Source organism: Lotus japonicus, chromosome 6, assembly GCF_012489685.1.
Source record: "Lotus japonicus ecotype B-129 chromosome 6, LjGifu_v1.2".
NCBI lineage: Eukaryota > Viridiplantae > Streptophyta > Magnoliopsida > Fabales > Fabaceae > Lotus > Lotus japonicus.
Window position 1 is genome coordinate 2,987,667 of NC_080046.1, and position 24,908 is coordinate 3,012,574.

The 24,908-nt window shown below is 36.9% G+C and overlaps 2 protein-coding genes, 1 long non-coding RNA gene and 1 pseudogene across 3 annotated transcripts; 3 read left to right on the top strand and 1 right to left on the bottom strand.

Annotated features, from left to right (window-relative positions):
* The first annotated feature begins 481 nt into the window (after positions 1-481).
* LOC130722518 (uncharacterized) lies at positions 482-4,318 on the top strand. The gene is made up of 2 exons (XM_057573267.1): positions 482-1,091; positions 2,140-4,318. Exon 2 carries the CDS (start codon positions 2,337-2,339, stop codon positions 4,311-4,313), a length of 1,977 nt encoding a protein of 658 aa, XP_057429250.1. The 5' UTR covers positions 482-1,091; positions 2,140-2,336; the 3' UTR covers positions 4,314-4,318.
* A 9,719-nt stretch (positions 4,319-14,037) lies between these two features.
* LOC130723974 (asparagine--tRNA ligase, cytoplasmic 1-like) lies at positions 14,038-14,808 on the top strand (annotated as a pseudogene).
* Positions 14,809-15,841: 1,033 nt separating this feature from the next.
* LOC130722964 (uncharacterized) lies at positions 15,842-17,510 on the top strand. The gene is made up of 4 exons (XM_057573860.1): positions 15,842-15,929; positions 16,052-16,284; positions 16,399-16,824; positions 16,890-17,510. Exons 1-4 carry the CDS (start codon positions 15,842-15,844, stop codon positions 17,508-17,510), a joined length of 1,368 nt encoding a protein of 455 aa, XP_057429843.1.
* Positions 17,511-18,836: 1,326 nt separating this feature from the next.
* LOC130726698 (uncharacterized) lies at positions 18,837-21,514 on the bottom strand. The gene is made up of 3 exons (XR_009014946.1): positions 21,144-21,514; positions 20,187-20,301; positions 18,837-19,282 (listed from the first exon to the last, which is right to left on the bottom strand). It is a non-coding gene; the product is annotated as an uncharacterized LOC130726698 (long non-coding RNA).
* Positions 21,515-24,908: the final 3,394 nt, after the last annotated feature.

The following is a 24,908-nucleotide window of genomic DNA, read 5'->3' on the forward strand; positions in this document are numbered from 1 at the left end:
AAAAAACCCATGATATAAATAAAGGCACCACCCAAGCGGTAGGGGGACCTGACATTTGACGCATTTTTCATAGTTTACTCTTTACTTTGTTTGCTCTCGTTTTGCTTAGCCCGGACGACGATTCCATACCGGAACATCCTTGTACTTCATTTCAATATATTTTTGGCTTAACAAAAAAAAAAAAAAGATGATGAACATTTCCAGGAACCCACAGCCACTTCTGGTCATGAATTAGAATAGTCATGAATTATTAATAACAATTAGGATTGAAGAGAACATTGCCTAAGAAATCTTATGACTTCCCTTCTTCTTATTCAGTAAACCTTGATTACGCCTTTAAAAAAAAATTCCACTTGGAAATGCTGAGCAAGATTCAATTAGTGACACGTCAGATTAAATTGGGCTTCAGATCCAATTAGATTAATGATCAGTGCATTTTGGCACATACTTTCTTGCTTTGTAAGATAACATGTTGAAAGCTTTTCTCACCTAAGATTAATTTTTTATCATGTTTCTTAACTTTGGTTCATAGTTGAGCTTTAAAATAATTTTTGCCTACACTACTTGTTCTTGCAGAATAAATTATAAAAGCCAATGGTCCCCAAGAATTTTCAAGCACTTTTCCAGCAAACATGGCAACAAACATGGTAGGAATAATGGAAGGAATATTGGCTGGACAAGCACTTGAGATTCGAATAAATTAAGAAACCAATTCCAGCCAACATTCCATCAAGCACATGCACAATTTCCTTTCATCATTCCATCCAGCACATGGGCCAATTCAAGCAATTTTTCCAACAAGCAAAGGCACTATTTCGGCTGGAACTTAATGGAAACATGGAGTGGAATCCTTGGCTGGACAAGCACTACACTTAGTTGGACAATCAATTGAAACTTGGCTGAACTTTGGAGCCTATAAGTAGTTTATCTTTGTATCAATTAAGGGCATCATTTCGAATCATATTTCCTTTCATTCTGAACCAGCTCCTCTCTCTCTTTGTACCACATTATGTTTATGTTCTTAGAACTCTTAGGAGTTAGGATGGAAGCCATGAAGAACTAAGTTTCATAGATTGATCTACTGTATTCAGGTTCCATCACAACTTTGAGATTGTTAATGTTCAGTTTAAATTCATTTCCTTTGCAATCTTTCGTATGTTTCTCATTTGCTTAATCTGAGTTGTTATAGGAAAGATTGTATTTATTTCAATTGATGCATGTTCTTAATATTTGGATTGCGTTTAACTTAGCTTATTTGTTAAAACGCATGTGCTGTAATCAGATAGTTTTGAGCCGCTTAGGTTTTCCAATTCAATACTTATCTGACAAACAAGAACATGAATCAGTTAGTGTTGAGCCACTTAGGTTGTTAAAATCAATGCTATAGTTGAAAAGGAATTGAACCTGCTTAGGGAATTGCCATGTTAACAATCAATGATAAGTAGGAACCGAATCAGTAGATTGATCTAGCTTCCATAACTGTTTCTAATCTGTTATACTTTGTTTTTATGCTCTCTGAACAATCATAAACCCCCCCCAAATTTGTTGTAACTCTTGATTCTAATAATAGTAAACATTGATAAGAGTCCTTGTGATACGATAACCGAGTGTCGCTTCCCTAAACTACAGTTTTTACTCGTTTTTGACCCGTGTGCGACAGCGGACCAAATTGGCGCCGTTGCCGGGGACTCTTGTTATTGTTAACTAAGTTTAGAGTCATAGGGTTAATGTTCCTAGCTTAGGCCATAGTTTCCTTCCACAAGTCAGTTTGCTGTCAGATTTTTGCTATTTTTATGTTAGCCGGTTTTTGGAAAAATTGTGTCCGATTGGAGATCTGTTTTAACCACCTCATGTGAAAAAATTCTCCGGTCATTAGTCCCTTGTTATGGAATAACTGCGGGACTTTGATCTCCATTTCCCAAATTCCATCGTTTACTATTTTTAATGATTTATTTTCTGTTTTCATGGTCTCCAAAAACCTTCAAAAAATTCTCAAAAATCACATTTCCTCTTATTAGATCAAATTTGAGTTTTTAGATTTTTATGATTTTGTTTGAATCGTTTTCCCTCATTGTGTTTATCTCTGTCTGTTAAGGACATTGTTGGCATTTTTGTAATTGTTTCTGTATTATTGTGTAGTGCTGCTGAAGTGCTGCTGAATTGTTGCTGTATTACTACATTGCTGTACATTAGCCCTGGCTACTAGGTCTTCTTGTTCCAAACTCTTTGATTTTGATCCTGAGATAGAAAGAACATTGCACAAACAACATAGAACAGTCCAGGGTAGCAATAGTTCACCACACTTAATTGATTCTAATCCTGAAAATTTGATTGATATGGCTGAGCAAACTTTAAGGCAACTTGCAGCCCCTGATGTGAATTATAATGGCTTATGCATTGAATATCCTGGTACTGAGGCACCTTTTGAACTAAAATCTGGTTTGATACACTTGTTGCCAAAGTTTAATGGTCTTGCAGGTGAGGATCCTCATAAGCATCTGAAGGAATTCCAGGTCGTGTGCTCTACACCATCAAGGCCTGAAGGAATCACTGAAGACCACATCAAGCTCAGAGCCTTTCCATTCTCATTACAAGGTGCAGCAAAAGACTGGATATATTACCTTGAGCCAAACTCCATCACAAGCTGGAATGCCCTCAAAAGAGTGTTCCTTGAAAGATATTTCCCTGCCTCCAGAGTATCCTCAATCAGAAAAGATATATGTGGTATTAGGCAGGAAAATGAGTCATTAGCTGAATACTGGGAGAGATTTAAGAAGTTAGTTGCAAGCTGCCCTCAACACCAGATCAGTGAACAATTACTCATCCAGTATTTTTATGAGGGATTGTTACCAATGGATAGAAGCATTCTTGATGCTGCTAGTGGTGGAGCACTTGTTGATAAAACCCCAGCTGCTGCCAAGGCCTTGATTGAAAAGGTGTCTCTCAACTCCCAACAGTTCACCACTCGAAGCAGTTCTGTCCAAACCAAGGGTGTGAATGAAATTCAGGTTTCTTCCAACAAAGCTGTAGAAACCAGAATTGATGAGCTTACCTCTCTGGTGAAGAAACTGGTAGCAGGCACATCTCAGCCAGCTGGAACAGCTCAGACAAAATGGGTATGTGGTATTTGTACTTCTCCTGAGCATCCAACTGACATTTGTCCTGTCTTACAAAATGAATCAGGTGCTGAGATCCCCCAGGCCTATGCAGCAAATCTTTACAACAATCCTGACCTGTCAACAAACAGATACCATCCCAGTTGGAAGAACCATTCAAACCTGAGATATGGAAACCAACAGTCCAACCACCAACAGAATCCACAACGAGTGGCTACTCCTGCACCCTCTGGATCTGGACCTTCCTTAGAGGACATTGTCAAACAAATGGCTGTCAACAATCTCCAGTTCCAACAGAGAACAGACTCTAGCATCCAGATCATCAATACACAGATTGGACAGCTTGCTACTCAAATAAATACCATGCAGTCCAGAGGATCAAGCCAACTTCCTGCACAAACAGTTGTCAATCCAACTGGTCCTGCTAATGTGAGTGCAATTACCCTGAGATCCGGTAAAGTTGCAGAAACAGCCACCAAAAAAATTCCTGAGGTAACATCTGAACCTTCTTCATCTGTGGTAGAAACTGATGATGTTCCTGAGAAATATGCACCACCAGTTCCCTTTCCAAACAGAATTCAGAAAAATAAAAGGTTTGACGAAGGGGATAAAGAAAAAGAAATTCTAGATGTATTCAGGAAAGTTGCGGTTAACATTCCGCTTCTTGATGTCATTAAGCAGATTCCAAAGTATGCAAAGTTTCTGAAAGATTTGTGTACAAACAAGAGGAAATTGAAGGGAAGTGATAGAATAAGCTTGGGAAGAAATATCTCTGCCTTTATTCAGCCCAAACCTTCATCTGAAAAGGTTACAAGTGAGCAGAATGTTTCATCCCTCACTCAGATCCTGCCACAGAAACAGAAAGATCCAGGAACTTTTGCTATCCCTTGTACCATCGGGGATAATAAATATGAGAACTGCATGCTTGATTTGGGAGCTGGCATTAACGTTATGCCTACTTCTATTTATAACATCCTTCATCCTGGCCCTTTGCAGCATACAGGTTTAATTGTCCAGCTGGCAAACAGGAGTAATGCTCGGCCTAAAGGAGTGGTGGAAGATGTTCTTGTTCAAGTTAATGAATTAACCTTTCCTGCAGATTTTTACATTCTAGACATGGAAGGAGAAACTAAATCCAGCAGGGCTCCCATCATTTTAGGCAGACCATTCATGAAAACAGCAAAAACAAAAAATTGATGTTGACAATGGAACCATGTCCATGGAGTTTGGTGACATTATTGCAAAATTCAACATTGATGATGCCATGAAACATCCCTTGGAAGATCATTCTGTCTTTCATATTGGAGTGATCTCTGAATTGGTTGATGACACTTTTTCTGAATTATTTTCAGCTGAATGGCCATCCTTATCTGGTTTTGATGATACTTACTCATGTGTTGATTGTACTGACACTAACATTTGTGTTGTTTGTGCTGAGATTGATACTGTTTTGCAGCGTGATATGTTACCTACAGGTGAAGTTCTTGATAGTGAAGATGTTTATGCGGTTGAAGCTCTTGACATCCCAGTTTCCCCAAACACTCCATCCATCGAGCTGCCCCCATCCTTAGAGCTGAAGCAGCTCCCGGATAATCTGAAATATGCTTATTTGGAGAGTGATGAGAAACTCCCTGTTATTATTTCTTCTAACCTTGATTTAGAGCAGGAAAATAAACTTTTGCAGGTTTTGAAGAAACACAGAAAGGCAATTGGTTGGACGTTAGCCGACATCCCAGGAATTAGCCCTTCTATGTGCATGCACCGGATTTTACTTGAAGATGGTGCGAAAACAGTGAGGCAGCCCCAAAGGAGGCTTAATCCTTTGATTCTTGATGTTGTGAAGAAAGAGGTAACCAAACTACTGCAAGCAGGTATCATATACCCTATCTCTGATAGCAAATGGGTAAGCCCAGTACAGGTTGTACCTAAGAAATCCGGACTCACAGTGGTGAAAAATGAAAAGAATGAACTTGTTCCCACTAGAGTTCAGAACAGTTGGAGAGTTTGTATTGATTACAGGAGATTGAATCAGGCTACTAGAAAGGATCACTTTCCTTTACCATTCATTGACCAAATGCTTGAAAGGCTTGCAGGGAAATCACATTACTGTTTTCTTGACGGTTTCTCAGGTTACTTTCAGATTCATATTGCACCGGAAGATCAAGAGAAGACCACTTTTACTTGTCCATTTGGTACTTTTGCTTACAGGAGGATGCCTTTTGGTCTCTGCAATGCTCCTGGCACCTTCCAGAGGTGCATGATTAGCATTTTTGCTGATTTTATTGAAAAGTGCATGGAAGTTTTTATGGATGATTTCACTGTTTATGGTTCTTCTTTTGATGATTGTTTGAAGAGTCTGAGCTTGGTTTTACAGAGATGCATTGAAACTGACCTTGTTTTAAATTATGAAAAATGTCATTTTATGGTTGAGCAGGGAATTGTTCTTGGTCACATTATTTCTGAAAAAGGAATTTCTGTTGATCCTGCTAAGCTTGATGTGATTTCTACATTACCTTACCCTTCTTGCATTCGCGAGATTCGTTCTTTTCTTGGTCATGCAGGTTTTTACAGGCGGTTCATTAAGGATTTCAGCAAGATAGCCCTTCCGCTGTCAAACTTGTTGAAAAATGACGTCCCTTTCAACTTTGATGACAAATGCAAGCAAGCGTTTGACTTCTTGAAGAAAGCATTGACCTCCTCTCCCATCATTCAGCCCCCTGACTGGACCCTACCCTTTGAACTCATGTGTGATGCTTCTAATTATGCTGTTGGGGCTATTCTTGCACAAAGAGTTGCCAAATCTGCCCATGTTATTTCCTATGCTTCTAGGACTTTAGATTCTGCACAGTCAAACTACACCACCACTGAAAAGGAACTTCTAGCCATTGTTTTTGCTCTTGATAAATTCAAATCATATTTGCTAGGTTCCAAGGTTGTTGTTTTTACTGACCATGCAGCTTTAAAGTACTTGTTGAAGAAGCCTGATGCAAAACCGCGATTGATTCGGTGGATGTTGTTGCTCCAAGAGTTCAATGTCGAGATTAAAGACAAAAGTGGAGCTGAGAACTTAGTAGCTGATCATTTAAGCAGGATAGAGAAAGATGAAGATCATTTTCCTATTCAGGATGACTTTCCTGATGAACAGCTTTTACTTGTGCATGGAATTACTCCCTGGTTTGCTGACATTGTTAATTATCTTGTTGCTGGTGTTTTTCCTACAGGTGCATCTAGATCACAGATTAACAAACTCAAGAGTGATTCCAAGTACTATGTTTGGGATGATCCATATCTTTGGAAATTTTGTAGTGATCAGGTGATAAGGAGATGTGTCCCTGACTACGAGATTGAATCTATTTTGAATTTTTCTCATGCATCTGAAGTGGGGGGACATTTTGGTCCTCAAAGGACTGCCAGGAAAGTCCTAGATTCTGGTTTCTATTGGCCTACTATTTTTAAAGATGCTTATGAGACCTACCGCACTTGTAAAGAGTGCCAGATAGCAGGTACAGCCATCACTCGTAAGAGTGAAATGCCTCAGCAACCTATGCTCTTTTGTGAGGTCTTTGATGTTTGGGGAATTGACTTCATGGGTCCCTTTCCTGTGTCCTTTGGGTTCCTCTACATTTTACTTGCTGTTGATTATGTGTCAAAGTGGGTGGAAGCTATCCCCACTAGGACTAATGATTCTAGAGTTGTTGCAGATTTTGTCCGGTCTAATATTTTTTGCAGGTTTGGAATACCGCGAGCTATCATAAGTGACCAAGGCACTCATTTCTGTAACCGCACCATGGAATCTCTGCTCCGGAAGTATGGAGTTGTGCACCGAGTCTCTACTGCATATCACCCCCAAAGTAATGGGCAAGCTGAGATCTCAAACAGAGAGATCAAACAGGTGTTAGAGAAAATGGTGCAACCAAACAGGAAGGACTGGAGCCGCCGTCTAGAAGACGCACTTTGGGCTCAAAGAACAGCTTTCAAGACACCCATTGGGATGTCTCCTTATCGACTTGTTTTTGGTAAAGCTTGTCACCTTCCTGTAGAGATAGAACATCGTGCTTATTGGGCGGTGAAAAGTTGTAATTTGGAGATGCAACAAGCAGGTACCGAACGAAAACTCCAATTACAACAGCTTGAAGAGTTGAGACTAGAGGCTTATGAAAGCTCCAGGATTTATAAAGAGAAAACTAAGCACTTCCATGATAAAATGATTTCTAGGAAGGAATTCTCTGTGGGCCAACAAGTTTTACTGTTTAATTCCCGCCTTAAGCTTATGGCGGGGAAACTTCGATCCAAATGGATCGGCCCTTTTGTTGTTACTAATGTTTTCCCTCATGGTGCAGTAGAAATTAAAAGTGCAGGTACTGACAAAGTTTTTAAGGTCAATGGGCAGCGGCTGAAGCTGTTTCATGCAAATCTACCACCAGAAGTGGAAACTGTTGAAGAGCTCTCCCTGGAAGAGCCTTCCTATCTTCAAGCTGCTACGCCTTGACTCCTCGGGTGCACTCCTTCCTTATTCTCACTTTATGCTTATTGATCCATTGCGGACAATGTCTGATTTAAGTGTGGGGGGAGAACATGCTGAGCTTGTTTATTTTGATTTGTTTTGTTGTTTGTTTTTGTTTTGGTATGCATGCAACTGTTATGAGTAGTTTTTTGTGTTCTAAGTCTAGAGATGTATGGCATAATTTTGACAACTTGTTGTTCCTTTTTAAAGAGTATTGTGATAAGTTGGTTTGATACTGAATTGTGCATCTTTATGATTAAACAGGAAACCTTGTGAGCTTTTGAACCTTCAACAAATTCATTGTTTCTTGTGTGATTCACTCATTTTGTTGGTTACTTCTAGAACTTGACTTGACTCTTGAAGCACTTGTTCACATGCATGTACATGAAATGATCTAGGCATTTGTTTTTTTTTTAAGCTACTTTTAGCCAAATGAGCCTACCATGATGATTTAACCTTTGATAAAGCCCCTTTGAGCCTTTTTACCCCATTCTTTGTTTATAAACTCATTACAAGCCTAATAAGCTTTTGTTTTATCCACCCTTTGAATGAGCTTGAATTATAAATTTTGGATAAGTGTGGGGGTGCTCAATTGAATGATCTGTGAAAGGGAATTTCTGGTTATGTTACTATGCTAAATTCAAAAAGGAAAAAAAAAAAAAAAAAAAATGAAAAAAAATGTGTTGTTTGTGTGAAGATTTGTTGAGATAATTTAACCTTCATGCTTATCTTAACATGAATTTCATGCTTCTTTTGCCCTCCCTCGGTTAGCCTAGTACCCTTAGGATCATCCCACCTACACCTTGGCCCCATTACAACCTTAATAAAGACCTTTTGATCTGTGCGTGCATGTGCTTCGTTGTGTTGAATTCCTCTATCTTTGTGGATGTTAGAGTCTTGTCAAGCCTATGGCAGTGCTAATTTGATGATGTGCTTTGAGTGCAAACACAAACCCTCATGAGTGATTGAGTGTACCTTATATATATTTTCCGTGAAGTTCTATCACTTTTGATGCACTTTTCAGTCGGATTACCATCTTGTCCATTACAATTTTTATTAGATGTTGTCCATAATTGCTATACTCCTTGAATCTTAGAATATGTAAAAATTGCTTGTGACTTTGCATCATGCTTTATTTCCTTTTATTAATCTTTGATTCTGGGTTTTGCTCGGAGTGCAAAAGTTCAAGTGTGGGGGAATTTGATCAGTGCATTTTGGCACATACTTTCTTGCTTTGTAAGATAACATGTTGAAAGCTTTTCTCACCTAAGATTAACTTTTTATCATGTTTCTTAACTTTGGTTCATAGTTGAGCTTTAAAATAATTTTTGCCTACACTACTTGTTCTTGCAGAATAAATTATAAAAGCCAATGGTCCCCAAGAATTTTCAAGCACTTTTCCAGCAAACATGGCAACAAACATGGTAGGAATAATGGAAGGAATATTGGCTGGACAAGCACTTGAGATTCGAATAAATTAAGAAACCAATTCCAGCCAACATTCCATCAAGCACATGCACAATTTCCTTTCATCATTCCATCCAGCACATGGGCCAATTCAAGCAATTTTTCCAACAAGCAAAGGCACTATTTCGGCTGGAACTTAATGGAAACATGGAGTGGAATCCTTGGCTGGACAAGCACTACACTTAGTTGGACAATCAATTGAAACTTGGCTGAACTTTGGAGCCTATAAGTAGTTTATCTTTGTATCAATTAAGGGCATCATTTCGAATCATATTTCCTTTCATTCTGAACCAGCTCCTCTCTCTCTTTGTACCACATTATGTTTATGTTCTTAGAACTCTTAGGAGTTAGGATGGAAGCCATGAAGAACTAAGTTTCATAGATTGATCTACTGTATTCAGGTTCCATCACAACTTTGAGATTGTTAATGTTCAGTTTAAATTCATTTCCTTTGCAATCTTTCGTATGTTTCTCATTTGCTTAATCTGAGTTGTTATAGGAAAGATTGTATTTATTTCAATTGATGCATGTTCTTAATATTTGGATTGCGTTTAACTTAGCTTATTTGTTAAAACGCATGTGCTGTAATCAGATAGTTTTGAGCCGCTTAGGTTTTCCAATTCAATACTTATCTGACAAACAAGAACATGAATCAGTTAGTGTTGAGCCACTTAGGTTGTTAAAATCAATGCTATAGTTGAAAAGGAATTGAACCTGCTTAGGGAATTGCCATGTTAACAATCAATGATAAGTAGGAACCGAATCAGTAGATTGATCTAGCTTCCATAACTGTTTCTAATCTGTTATACTTTGTTTTTATGCTCTCTGAACAATCATAAACCCCCCCCAAATTTGTTGTAACTCTTGATTCTAATAATAGTAAACATTGATAAGAGTCCTTGTGATACGATAACCGAGTGTCGCTTCCCTAAACTACAGTTTTTACTCGTTTTTGACCCGTGTGCGACAGCGGACCAATTAAAAAAAAAAATTAAGGACCCAATTTGATGAAAAAAAATTTCAAGGACCTAATTAGATTCCCTTACAATTTCAAGGACCCCAAACATATTTAAGCCTTTTTAACTTCTTTTAAATGTTTCTCTTAATTTATATGTTACAATTGGGGTTGTCTAAATGACCCTTGATAAGAATTGGGTTAAATCACCCTTGATGAGGTGTCTCCAATAATATTGTAACATGTGGTTTTATAAATTTCAACTCATTTCATTTTTTTTAATTTCATATTTTCATAATATTCATGTTAAGAAACAATCAATTTGCACAATAAACCAATCAATTAGGATAATAACACATAACTCCTTTTTCCCAAAAGAAACAATTTAGAACCCTAATCCTCAATTCTTCCATGATTTCTGATTTTTTTTGTTCGCTCTTCTTCTTGGCCTCCTTGTTAAATTCATTCGCAAGATCTGGCGAAAACAATCAATGAGGTATTGTTGGGATTAATCTCATATGCGAAGTGTAAGCATCAAGGATGATACCGGATTCAATTATTGATGCAGTGCTTGAACAATTGGAAAACGGTGATCATGGTGAGATGAGAACTCACAGGCATAACCCAATTGAAGTACTACTATTATTTTCTTAAACTTAAAAATAATTGATTAATTGTTGTTCCATGACAATTATTCTTATATTTTATGATGCGGCTATGGCAGATTAACAAAAAATGGCAGAGCTTGGATAGCTTCCAAAATATCGCAAGGGTTCTGAGGTTTGTAAAGAAAAAGGAGTTTTGTGTTATTATTCAAATTGATTGGTTTATTTTGTAAATAGATTATTTAATAAAATGAATAATATGAAAATATAAAATAAAAAGAATAGTGAAATGAGCTGGAATTTATAACACCACATGTGACAATATTATTGGAGACACCTCATCAAGGGTGATTTAATCCAATTTTTGGCATGGGTCATTTAGACAACCCCGTTACAATTTGTATGGAGTTGTAGAAGTGGAATGGTTTTTTATTTTTTATGTAATAATGCAAAGCATAGGAGAATATGATTATAGAATATGAAAGGTTGTTGTATCCCAAAAAATTAATAATAGATTATTTTGGTCCCACATATAAAGAAAATTAAATTAAGGGGGTTTTAAAATTATCCATTGAATAAACTTGATAATTGTAATGGAACAGAAAATTAAATTCCTAGAAAAAGACCACCGGCGTTGAACGTTGATGTGGATTAATTGATCATGTCAGTCACAGTTTTATTTTTAAATGTGGTTTAACATGTGATTTTCCATGTCCATATATTTTTTTTTTGAAAAATAAAGGATTGTATATTATTATCCACAAAAAAATCCATAAGGACAAACCCTTATGGAGCAAGGAAAAGCCCAATAAAAAGCGAGGTACCGCGACAAGCACACAAAAAACCCCATAAAGCCGGAAAACCCCCATCCAAGACAAAAGCAAGGACACCCTAGGACTACCCAACAACACCCGAGAGGCACAAACAAAAAATCACGTTTTGAAGTGTTCTTCATAAACCTTCTCCAACCCTCTAATAGCTTCAAAATCGCTTCCCTCAAACTCTAACCCCAAGACTTTTCCATGTCCATATATGTAAACGACATAATTGAGGGTTCTCTTTTTCTGAAGAGGCAGTATTGATGGTGCAGCTGATGATGGTTGTTTAGCATTGCAAACAAACAAAATACTATGAGAGCATCTCCAATGGTAGTATCTAATCCTAAATACATACTCATATGAGTATCTATTACCATTGGAGTACATATTCAATTCCAACATGACAAAGATGGGTATGTGGGAATAGATACTCTACACTAGACTTGAAAAGTGAGCTTGTATTTATTACAAACACTTATAATTAATTAAAATATTGATAAATAATAAAATAAAATATACAAATGTGATGTTGATGGTGAGATCCACTATAGAAACTTTTAAGAGTTGTTGGGTTTTCTATTTCTTACAATTAATTAAAATAGAGATAAATAATAAAATATACAAATGTGATGATGGTTGTTTAGCATTGCAAACAAAGTGGAATGGTTTTCCATTTCTTATCCAATTGAAAGTTTTACTAAAATCCCCTTGGGATTCCATCCTTTTGCTAACACCCCCTACGAAGAACGTGAAATGCGTTTATAAGGAATAGAATTGAAAGTGTGAAATAGTGTGAAACTGATGCAACTAAAATAACAAATTTGTGAATCAACGGCTGAGATTCAATCTAAGTGAAAAAATTGCAATTTTACAATTATAACCTTGCCCAACTTCCATGTTCTTGAAATTAATAGTTGTGCCTTTCCTATTTGCTGTCAAAAAAATATATATCTATATAATAGTAATAATATGTGAATGGAATCGTAGAAGTTTAAAAGTCTGTGGATTAAATTCTGTATTTTTGTGTTATCATTAGACACTTTGAAGTAATATTTAAATTCAATCTATAAAGTTTATATTTTCTAATTTCTATATCACACCTAAAGTATATTAATGAGTTTTCTTTATATTCACCTGTGTTTTTCTCCGCTATGCTTAAGATTTTACTTTTTGAGTGTTTTATTGGATAATAGTTGCCTATAGTGACTAAGCATGTCAATGGAATATTTTTCAATAGTAAAAACAATAATCTTATTGTAATTTTATTGGTATTCGTCAGACAGAGTGTCCGGCGGCCTCTGAGGAGCGCCCGACACTCTTCTTTCTTCAAAGTCAGTTTTCCTTGACCGCCAGGAGTGCCCGGCAGCCTCTAAGAAGCGCCCGACACTCTGGAACCTCAAATTTGTATTTCCTACACAAAGCTTGCAATTTCTTCAATCTTCAATCCTACAACACTTTTTGATATTAGAATCAATTCTTGTGCATATTCTAACTAAATTTCACATATCAAGAAATTCTAATCAAAAGAGGGTGAAGTTGTCAAATATAACTCATTAATCACAAAGATAAGTGCCTAAATTGCACATCAAAACTAGGTAAATATGACACTTATCACATATACCAAAATTTTCAAGATGATAAATAAGCAATGGAAAGAATATCAAACTAAGATGAATGATATAAAGAAACTATATAAAAAGATGAAAGTTCATAAAGTATAATTAGTTGGCTACCTTGAGATGTACAATGGCTAACACTAAGCCTAGCATGAGGAACTTCACATTGGTTACATTATACCTTGGAGAGTAGATCGACATCAAGAATTGACCTCAGATAAGAAGATATTGACGTCACATCTTGGATTGGTTTTTTAACCAAGAAGAATGCATATTAGCAACATATTGTCAAGAAGATAGAAAAATAAATCACACAAAAATGAAATAAATAAACATGAACTTCTCCTATTCTCTATGGTCGTAACATTAAATATTTCAAGGTTTCAACCAAATTTAAGTCATTGTTCAGGAGATCCTGACATCTTACATCCTTATAGAAAAATCTAGAAAAAATAAAGAACAAAACGGAACATGAACACTATCTGAAAACCAAATTGATTTTCTGTGCAGGATTTACAAAACTTGAAACCTAAAACATAAGCTAGTAGCTCACCAATTTCACAGCAGCAAAACAAACCTTGCATTGAGTAATGATTTGTCGTCACTGACAACTCTGAAGCTAAAAAATGTAGATGAAGTTAAAGGAAAGATGCAGACAAATCAAACAGATAAAGAGTATTTATACCTAGAGACTAAACCATCAAGATATGAAAAGCCTCAATAATTCTCTTCCTCATTTCATTCATTGAATATTATTCATTTTAAAATCAATTGAAATTGGGAATATGAGTTATGGATAATGAAAAGTCATGAATCATTAATTTAGAAAAGTTGAAAAAATTAGAATATTAAAAGATGAAGAATTTTTTAAAGTCATAAAATCATTAAAGTGTTCTCAAATTTTAAAATCAATTTCATAAGAGATGAATCAAAAATATGTTTTTTTTTATTTTTTGGAAAATGCATAAAAATATAAATATTTGATTGGACAAATAGCGAAATTGGAAGGAAAACAAAAATATATATCGAGGCATTTGGCAGAATTTTGGATGGTGGAGCCTGAAATTGCATTTGCAGACTTAGCGGATGATATGAAGTGTGCCGAGGCATATGTGAAATTTATGTGTCAGTGGCTACTTGATAACTGCCTTGAAGATATGGAATTTATGGCGGACAAGTTTGATAAAGGTTGCATCGATCGTTTGAAAATGGTGGCTTCCACCCCCTTTGTTCGACTTTCATATACAGAAGCAGTAGAAATACTAGAGGAAGCTGTCAAGAATGGTAAGAAATTTGAGAATGAAGTAAAATGGGGGATCGACTTAGCATCTGAGCATGAAAGATACCTAACAGAGGTAAAATATCAGAAACCTGTCATTGTCTATAACTATCCAAAAGATATCAAAGCCTTCTACATGCGCCTCAATGATGACTCAAAGACAGTGGCTGCTATGGATGTGCTTGTCCCAAAGGTTGGAGAGTTAATTGGTGGAAGTCAAAGGGAAGAGCGGTATGATGTCATTGTAGAAAGAATATAGGAGATGGGTCTGCCTCTTGAGCCATACATGCTTTGAAAGGATGATTCTTTTCGCAACCGGTCTCGAAAATATTAGAGATGTGATTCCCTTCCCGCGATATCCTGGCAGAGCTGATCTATGATTTTTTTTTTTTGTTACTGATTACAAACTGATATTACAATTTTCTTGCTGGAGTAGTTTAGTTCACATATGTATGTTTGGATTTCCATTGAACTATTTTTGGGTTTGACAAACGCACTTTGCTTATCTATGATAATGTATTTTGCGTTCAAAAAAAAAACAAAAATATATAAATTCTAAAAATTTAGAATAAATAAAAACATGTATTAATAAAATAACATATTTTTATGAGTAACAAAAATCACATAATAAATAAAAATATTTTTTTTATAATTAGTATGCATACTTATTAAAGCATTGTTGATTAATCTAATGAAATACGAAAAGTCAATGTTATTAAAAATCACACATTAATTAATATTTAAACATAAAACGTTAAATTTATTGGGAATATAAAAATGTGATACATTAAAGTAGTATGAAAAATTTAATGAGATGGAATGCCAAAAATTACCTATGCAACAGTGTGAAACTAATGCAACTAAAAAAATTAATTTGTGAATCAACGACTGTGATTCAATCTAAGTGAAAAATTGCAATTTTACAATAATAACCATGCCCAACTTCCATGGTTCTTGAATTAATATTTGAATGACTAATTTTCCCCCAAGACAAGAAACTTCTGCTTTATATATATTATAGATTATAGATAGATAGATCATAGATAGATAGATAGATTTTAGATAAGATGAAAACCTCCTTATTCACGTGTTAAGGCCTAGACTGAATAGATTAACTGGTGATCCTTCACATACAAATTTCCTATGGATGTTAGGCCTCATGACTAAGACAAACTTTTGAACTTTTCCCCCCTGCAAATCATTTGTGAGTTATTGGAAAAATTTATTATGCACAAACAAAAACTTGTGCAAGGTTGTACAAGGTGATTTTGACCCATAATAGTGGGGTTTCTAGTTTTTTCAAAATAAAAATAAAAATGAAAACATATTGTCTTAATTACAACTTTTATTCTTAATCCTTTTTTATCTTCTCAATCTCACTTTCATCTTCATCTCTCAGCTACTTGTGTTTTCTCAATTCTCCAAATTTCATCAGTTGCAATTCTTGCTTTGTGCATTGTTTCTCTTCGCATTCTGTCAGAATGTCTCAACCTTCTGGAAAATCTAAGATCAAGGTCACTAAGACCAAACACAATGTGTGTGTCATTGGACTGGAGAGTGGATCCTCTCGTTCAAATCATTCTCCTCATCTGCCATCTGAGAAGAGGAAGTCCAAGAATAACCCTTCTTTCTCTGGAAAAGAAAGGAAAGATGTCCTGCTTGCAAGCGCTACAATGCTTCTCTGTTAACAGAGCCCTTCAAACCAGTTGATATTGAAGATGTTCCCTCTGATGAAATAGAAGACATCATTCATGATGTTGTTGCTGATGTGGACAAAGAAGTGAATTCTAGTCCTGATGTTGAGCCTGATGTCGAGACATCCGCTCCTGCTAATGAAGACCATGATGAGTCCCATCATCGCTTTGGATCTGACCAAGATCAAGATGATGGTAATGATCCAAATGTTCTCACTCCTCCTAGGCAAGTGAATGTGAAGGATAAAGGCAAGAAGAAGACTGAGAAGCCCTAGGAAGACAAGAAGAAAAAGGAAGTTCTGGTTTCTGATGACTCTGAGTCAAATGTTGAGGCTAATGTCCAGGATATTGCGCCTTCTGAAAAGAAGCTCTTTGCAGGTAAGAGAATTCCACAAAATGTTCCTGCTGCACCACTTGATAATGTTTCTTTCCATTCTGAATCCAATGTGTTGAAATGGAACTATGTCTTCCAAAGGAGGGTTGTTAAGGAAAGAGAAGTTGGATCTGATGTGTTAGAGTGCAAGGAAGTCATGGCGCTCATTGAGAATGCTGGCTTGATGAAGACTGTTCTCCACATAGGGAGAAGCTATGAGAGGTTGCTGAAGGAATTTATTGTGAATCTGTCTGTGGAAGTGGGACTTCCTACAAGTCCAGAATTTCAGAAGGTGTATGTTTGGGGGAAGTGTGTCAAGTTCTCTCCTGCTGTGATCAACAAAGCACTTGGAAGGAGTGTTTCTCTTGTAATGGCCCCTGAGCCATCCTTGGATGAGGTAGCCAAGGTTTTCAGAAATGGCCCAAGAAGAAGTTGTTGTCTACTGGGCATTTATCTGTGAAGTATGTCATCCTTAACAGGATTGGTGTGATTAATTGGGTGCCATCCCAACATACTTCTGGCATCTCTGCTCATCTTGCAAAGCTTATCTACAAGATAGGCACACGAGCAGATTTTGATTTTGAGTCTTTTGTGTTTGAACAGACCCTGAAGCATGGAGAAACTTGTGCAGTGAAACTGCCTATTTCCTTTCTCTCTCTGCTCACTGAAATCATACTGAAGCAGTATCCCAAGATATTGAGGGATGATGAGGTTGAGATTTCCAAGGGTACTCCTATTACCATGGATCATCGTTTGTTCACTGGGTCTCATGTCCCAGACATTGCTGTGCCAACCGGCAGGATATCTGCTTCTGCTTCTGCTTCTGGTGTACAATCTGGCAAGGGTGCCATCATTGCTGAATTGGAGGAAGTCTCCAAGGCTCTTCAAGACACTATTAGGATCAGCACTGGCAGAAAGCTGAAGGTGGATGAGCTACTGCAAAGGCTCAAGGATGAAGAGACTCAAGAGGGTAAGCAAAGTGCTACAGCTGCTGCTAATGTGGAAGTTAGCATTGATGAGGAGGAAGGATCTGAAGAAGACACTGGTACTGATTCAAGTTCAGAGGAAGAGGACGAAGACTAGTTATTTTGTTTTTGTATCAGTATTATGAAGACTAGTTTTTTTTTTCCTTGGCTGTATTGTGGACCCCTTTGCAAATTTGTGCTAAAAAAAGGGAGTAGTAGTGTGCTGTTGTTGTACTGTTATTTGTGGGTTTGTACTATGTTTTGAAGACAATTCAAGACCTCTGTTATTGCGATCAAGATTAATGGAGTAAGCACTATTATTGGTTCTCTGTTATTGGTTTTGCTGTGCTGTAGTCTTCTGTGTGATTTGTTACTTGCAAGTCTTATGTTCTCTGTTGTGCAAGTTATCTGGTATGTGGTATGAAGTGTGGATTGTGCATCTTCTAGGTGTGTATGTCTAATGTGTGTTGTTGAGCAACATTACTGGTTGTGGATTACCTAGGGTTAATCTGTGTTTGTGGATTTCGGTATGTGTAGTACTTTCAACTTCAAGTAGCTACTGTGTTTGAATGTTTCAAGTTTGCTGGTTAGCTTGATTGTGCTATGTGCAATTGTCATAGTTCCATATCAAGACATATGCTGGAACATGTGTGATTGTGTTTTGTGCATCTAGAAGTTACATGTAAGATGTTATCTGGTTGTGTGGGTTACCAGTTCCACTGTTAAGGGGGAGTTCCGCTGCTTAATGGAAGTTCTTCTATTGAGGGGGAGTGTTGCTTCTCTAATCTGTGCTGTAAGTTATTTTAGAAAAAAATTGACAAAGGGGGAGATTGTAGTTCCTTGTGTTGTCATGCATTTTGTCAAAAACTGCTGATTGTCGAAGCAGATGTTGTGACATTTGCATTGTGTAGTGCAGGACAATTGCCTACTACTTGAAGTACGCGTGTGTGCCCTGAAGATCTCGTTGAGATTTTTTTTGTGATTACTTGTTGACTAAGTTGTTGTGGAGTAATCGCATTTATGAGGGCTGGTTTATTTGTTGAGTAAAATCCTTGAGTGAGGATTTTTCTCTATTGTGTTAATGGTGAAGATTGTGTAACGCAATGAAGATCATTGAAGATTGCGTTCTGTTTTAGTTGTTGGACTCATGTACTTCAGCTCATGCAAACCCTAGAGCCGCCGTTGAAGACTATAAAGGAGAAAAGACCTAAAACGTTAATACTACTGAAGCTGAGCGTATAGTTTCTGTGTTTTAGGATTGTGAGTTGTTCTTTATTTTTGAGTCCTTGTTTCATTGTGAACTTACTTTGCATACTGACTCTATAAGCAAAATTTTGTTATGTGTTGTGTTGTGATCTTACTTAGCTTTACTGTTGTAACGCCCCGACTTTCGGGGGTCACGAGTAACAATCTGCTAAAATTAGTATGCAATGTTTTCCAAAAGGATAATAAAAGCAAGTATATTTTTTTTTTTTTTTCTGTTTTCAAAGTATTTCCAAAACATGTAATGCCTACTCCCAACAGTAAATCAAATTTACATCAAGCCTTGAACAAGGCAAGTTCCCCAATTTATGAACTAAATAACACAACTACAAATCTAACGAATAGAATCAGATCCGACAAGGAATCTGTTATGCCATGACACCATAATCCGACCTACACCCTACGATCTCCACATCGGGGAACCGCAGGAAAGCAATGCATCGAAAACTACCCGAAAACTCAATATAAATTCCTAAAAATCATTATGCAAGCTTAAACCAATAACAATAATCTCTCTAACCCAAGGCTCTAGCCCTAAACCCGACTCTACTCTTCAAGTCTTCCACAATTCTTCAAGTCCTCATCTCTGACTCGCACCGGGGTCAACTACGTCAAGTCCTCCATCGCCTAATAGCGTTAAGCGCCCAAACAATAAGTAGCAAATAGAAAGGGTTAACTCCATGCAGTTACCACGTATAAAAGAGAAAAACATGCTATTCAGATATAAGCGCCTAACATGGCACATAAGCTAGCAACCTATATTCAAGATAGATGACGACATATATTCAATAATATAGATTTAAATCAACTATCAACAACCTCAAAAATATTTCAACTCAAATATCAGCAACATAGATTTAAATTAGATAACAATAACCACAACAATATAACATCAAATCAAATAACAATAACCTCAACGATGTAACATCAAATCAAAAATCCACAACCTCTACAATATAATCAATCAATAAAACTCAATATATAAGTGTCTTGTAGTACAACTATGTGTTACTACCAAGACAGGTCAAATCAAAAGTGTCTCGCAAGAAGGGACAGTCACGTGGAACGAAAACCACTGATCTGCCATTTAATAACGCCACGAAGGCCACACAGTACAACCCAACACCGCATATGCATAAATATCAACAATTTCAAATCCAATAATCAAGCCAGCGTAATCCTATGTTACTCTTAATATCAACGAGCATACGTCAATTCAATTCCATATCTACACAAGCACATCAAGCTCTATTGAGCGATGAATCAATAATTTAGTTCTGTAAAACATAACCCTGTCCTATCCACTAGAAAGCAGTAATGATAGAAACCAATAAACGGCCGAAGCCTCTCAGAAAACGGAGACACACGTCTCAATAAGTTCACTCGGCCGAAGCCTCTAGAAAACATTTTCCAGTTCAGCACAATAATCATAATCCAATGCTAATCAATATAAACATCTTCATCTTAAACGCAGGCAGTGCGATAAAAGCATGCAAGACTCAAAGACACGCTAAAACTGAGTTACCCTTACCTTTGATTTCTCCATCCAAGCTGCAACTCCGATCTGATCACATCTCTATTTTCTGCGTTGGCTTGCTTGCTTCTATTCTTTAGCTTCGCCGCAAGGCGCTTTCGTCCTCCGTACCCTTCACAAGTGCATATACTAAACCTTAGCCTCTAAGGTCACATCTAAAGTTCTAAAACAAGCTTAACTAATCTTTCTCTCTCTCTTAGGCTAATGTATATGCTTTATGTTTCAAGAATTAAAGTTCAAAGAGAAGATATTTGGGAGTTTTAAAGCAAGGTCCTTAAAAACCATTTTACAAACAAGTCCTCAACTATAAGTGAGTTCTTTTTCAACCCTCAACCTTTACTAAATTTATCAATCAAACCCCAAGACTTTAAAATTCAAGTTTAACCCAAAACTTCTCAGCCTCTTGTGTTTTAAGCCCAAAATTTTCCCACAATAAACTTTTAGTCCTCAAACTTAACTTATGATTTTCATTAAACAAAAAAAAGTTCAAAAGTAATTTTCCAAACCCAATACACTTGTCATAGTCTCTCGGCCTCTCTTACATAACCATGTACAAATTTTCCTTTTTCCCCCACTTCCAAAGCCATTTTTAACATTTAAAAAACAATTAATCAAGGCTTAAATTAAAATCATTAAAACCCCAAAATTAATTAACTAAAAAAAAACTTTTTAGAAAACTAATCGGTAGAATTTATAGATCCGGTGATGGGGAACATTTGTAAAAGCACTTTTGATGGAAGTCATTTTTGAAAAAGCATCACAAACCAAAACTCAATCTTTATGATTAAAAACATGATAAAAAGGAGAAGATGCTTTACCATAAAATTGGAAGATGAAGATGATGGTGGAGGAGCTTAAATCCCTATTTCATGAAATGATCAGATCTTGTTCTAAGAATTTTGAAGCATGTAAGTGAAGTTTATCAATCAGAGATAGCAAAGAAAAAGGTTTTACCACATGAGGAAGTAAAGTGGCATGGCAATCGTGTCTCCTTGTCATGATATGGATGATGAAACTTGAACAATACCATATGATAAATGGGGCTGTACGTGTTCCTTGTGGTGTTGGCCTTCTCGTGGTGGCCACGGAGAGAAAGAAGAGGAACGTAGTGGTTGCCATGTGGTGGCTTTCTTGCGTGAAGAAGGAGGACCAGAACAAGAACATTTTTTGTGGTGATGGTTTTCATGGTGGAAAGGAGAAGAAGAACATGTATGGTCACGGCAAAGAAGGAGAAAGGGTGCTGTTTACTGCAGCCAAGGAAAAAGAAACGTGAAAGAGAAGGAGAGTAAGAAACAAGGAGGTGGTCTGCGTTTTTGTACTGCTAGATGAAGGAAAATGTGGAGTATAAAGAAAGCTAAAACATGTGGTGAAAATGAATGGATTGGCAAGTATGACGTGGATCAAGATGGCCAATCAAGAGAGATATTTTCAAAAGATATTTTTAAAACCAGGTAAGAATCGATTTAGGCACTGAACGAGATAGCTCATAGAGTCAAGACAAAAATATAAAGATGATATATTACTATATAAAAAATTATAGTGAGCTTTATGAAATAATAAAATATAAATTAGGATCACTTTAGGAAAATTAAAATGATCCATGAACAAAGAAATGAGTAAAAACTGAGCTAAAGAATAATTGTGAGACAATTAGAATAAATATGGTGTTATCATATTATGCAACTAAGCTAAGTATCCTTCCCTAAAAGGCCGATACTTGCTACGGGTTCATTTCAAATGAGAAAATGGCTTGAACGCAGTCTACATCAAGATATGCCGCAGAACTACTTTTTGCAATTGACGTCGGATGAAGAAACTTCCTTCTAAAGAAAGGTTGAAAACATCGACAAAAATAGGTGCACGCGTGTGGAATCTTCGTTTGAAGCTCCGAATAGAAAAAATCTTTATCCAAGGCTAACTTTAAGGTTCTTGAGTTATCAGGGACTTAGTTTCGGCAAACTTCCGAGAAATGAAATCTATCGTGTGTACAGTCCAGGGTTTCGAATCGAAACGCTTGACATGGAAAGGAGAAAGAGAAATTCTTATATTCCTCTGAAGATTTTTTGAATTTCGCTTCTACAGTGCTTTAAAAGCATATTAGCCATTCACTAACGCTTTCGCCCTAAGGCGGAAGTGAATAAGGCTCGTGCTATATCCTATAGCGACTGTAGTACTATTCTCAGTCATTTCCTGAACTTTGTTCTTCATAGTACTAATCCAAACATCAAACAAGTCATGTTCCTCTCATGCTTACACAAAATCCTATGCGTGAGTTGGAAATTAATTATTTCTTTAATTCTAAAATCCTGGATCTTACAACTGTTCTGTTAGAGCGAGGTTAAGATCTATGTTAGTGAGTTGTGAACTCTACTTTGATTGAACACACACCAATCACTGTGGCAGTGGTTGAGAGAAAGTGAGAGGGGCTCTCATGCTTAGGGGAAACTAAGTAGAAATACACTGGGTAGATTAGGAAGAAGAACTATGAGCGGAGGTTTTCATAAGTGTCTGTAGTTCCTGAATCTTGAGATAGTTGATTTCCTTTCTTTGGGTGCAAACCCTCCAATTGTGGTGTTGTGTTTATGTTGTTATTTGTTTTTATGTTTTGTTGTATGTCTGTTAAGTGACCATTGTCAAAGCAATTGTCACAGCATCGTGTAGGACATCTGTGGATCTCTTGTCTCATGAGCTGCCTTCACCCTTTTCTTCTTTGGCCTTCCAGGTGCCTTTCTCATTTTTGGTGGTATTATTGGTAAGACATTGTCCCCTGGGCTAGGCCACAAGTCAGGACCATTGCATGGGAATATGATATTCTCATATATATATATATATATATATATATATTTTGACAAAAAAAAAGTCTTAAAAAATGTACTTTTCCTGCATATAATGGTATTCTCATGTTAGACAAGGCAAGCACAAAATCTCAATTAACATGGCAGCAAGGGAACAACATAGCATGATATGAATGCAATTGCCAGTAATAAGGGTCCACATATTCCTCAGGCCTAATGAGCAGGCAACAACATGGCAACAAGGGATGCCAGTTAGGTCTCACCTTCTGCAGGCACAAGTCTTTGCTTCTAAGTTCACAGCATACTTCCAAGTGCCATTAGTCACCTCAAACAGAGAATTCTTTGGATCACCAACAGATAAAGGAAGCCAGGCAGTAGAGTCTCTCTTAGACACCTCTAATTTCTTCTGAATGATTGGACATAGGTCTCCATGGTACCTAAGAACCACATCCTTTTGCTTCACAATCATATTTGTGAGATAGAACTTCAATCCTTCAAGTAGGTTGATTATAGGTTTATCCCTATATTCTAGGATTGCTCTGTTGAAGGCTTCGCACATGTTATTAATCTGCAAGTCACATACATGGTATGTGCTATAGCCAGCTCTGCTCCATTGTTTCATAGGGATCTGCTTCATGTCATTCCAAGCCTCCTCATTCAATTCTTTGAGTTTGAGCATGACCTTTTCCCACCATTTGACATTACATGCCCTTGCAGCATTCCATAGTGCTCCCTTCATTTCCTCCCCAGGGTATTTCTTCCTGAAGTTTGCATAGAGATGTTTAACACAGAATCTGTGATCAACATTCTCATCCATTGCTGCCAGTGTAGGAACCAGTACCTGCATTTCACACATTTGCATAAATTCAGAGAACAATCCAGAGAACAATTTAGAAGTTATAACAAAATGCAAAACAAGCGCCTTCTGTTGATCAGAGATGAAGCACCATCTCTTTCTCTGAATATTGTTTAAGTCAAACAGAAACAAGTCCAGGAACCAGTCCCAAGAGTCTTTTGTCTCTGCCTCCACAACTGCATAAGCTATAGAATACATCTGATTGTTGCCATCCTTTCCAACTGTAGTTAAGAGTTTCCCACCATAAACACCTTTGAGAAAACACCCATCTAAACCAATTAGAGTTCTACATGTGGAGGAAAAAGCTCTTTTGCATGTAGCTAGACACACATATATCCTCTCAAATACAGCTACACTATCCCCTGCCATGGCTTTGATAACCACTGTGCTTCCTGGATTGCTTCTTCTCAGTTCTTCACCAAAACTTCTGAGATACTTGTATTGCTCTGAGGTTGCCCCTTCAATCATCTTCAAAGCCTTGACTCTAGCTCTAGATAATTGAAGCCTGTTCAATCTCACACCCCACTTATTTATAGCTTCCTCACCCAATGCTTTTAATTTCATGTGAGGGGTATGTCTTATGTAGTTCCTTGTGTTGTCATGCATTTTGTCAAAAACTGCTGATTGTCGAAGCAAATGTTGTGACATCTGCATTGTGTAGTGCAAGAACGTTGCCTACTGTGGGAAGTGCGATTGTGTGCCCTGAAAGATCTTATTGGGATCTTTTTGTGATTACTTGTTGACTAAGTTGTTGTGTGGTAATCGCAATTATGGGGGCTGGTTTATTTGTTGAGTAAAATCCCTGCGTGAGGATTTTTCTCTATTGTTTTAATGAGGAAGATTTTGTAACGCAACTGAAGATCTTCAAGATTGCGTTCTGTTTTGTTTGTTGGACTCATGTACTTCAGCCCATGCAAACCCTAGCCGCTGCTGAAGATTATAAAAGGACAAAGACCCGAAACGTTGAAGGTGACTGAACTGAGCGTAGTATCTTGTGTTTTAGGATTGTGAGTTGTGCTTTGTTCTTTGAGTCCTTGTTTAGTTGTGAACTACCTTTTGCATACTGAT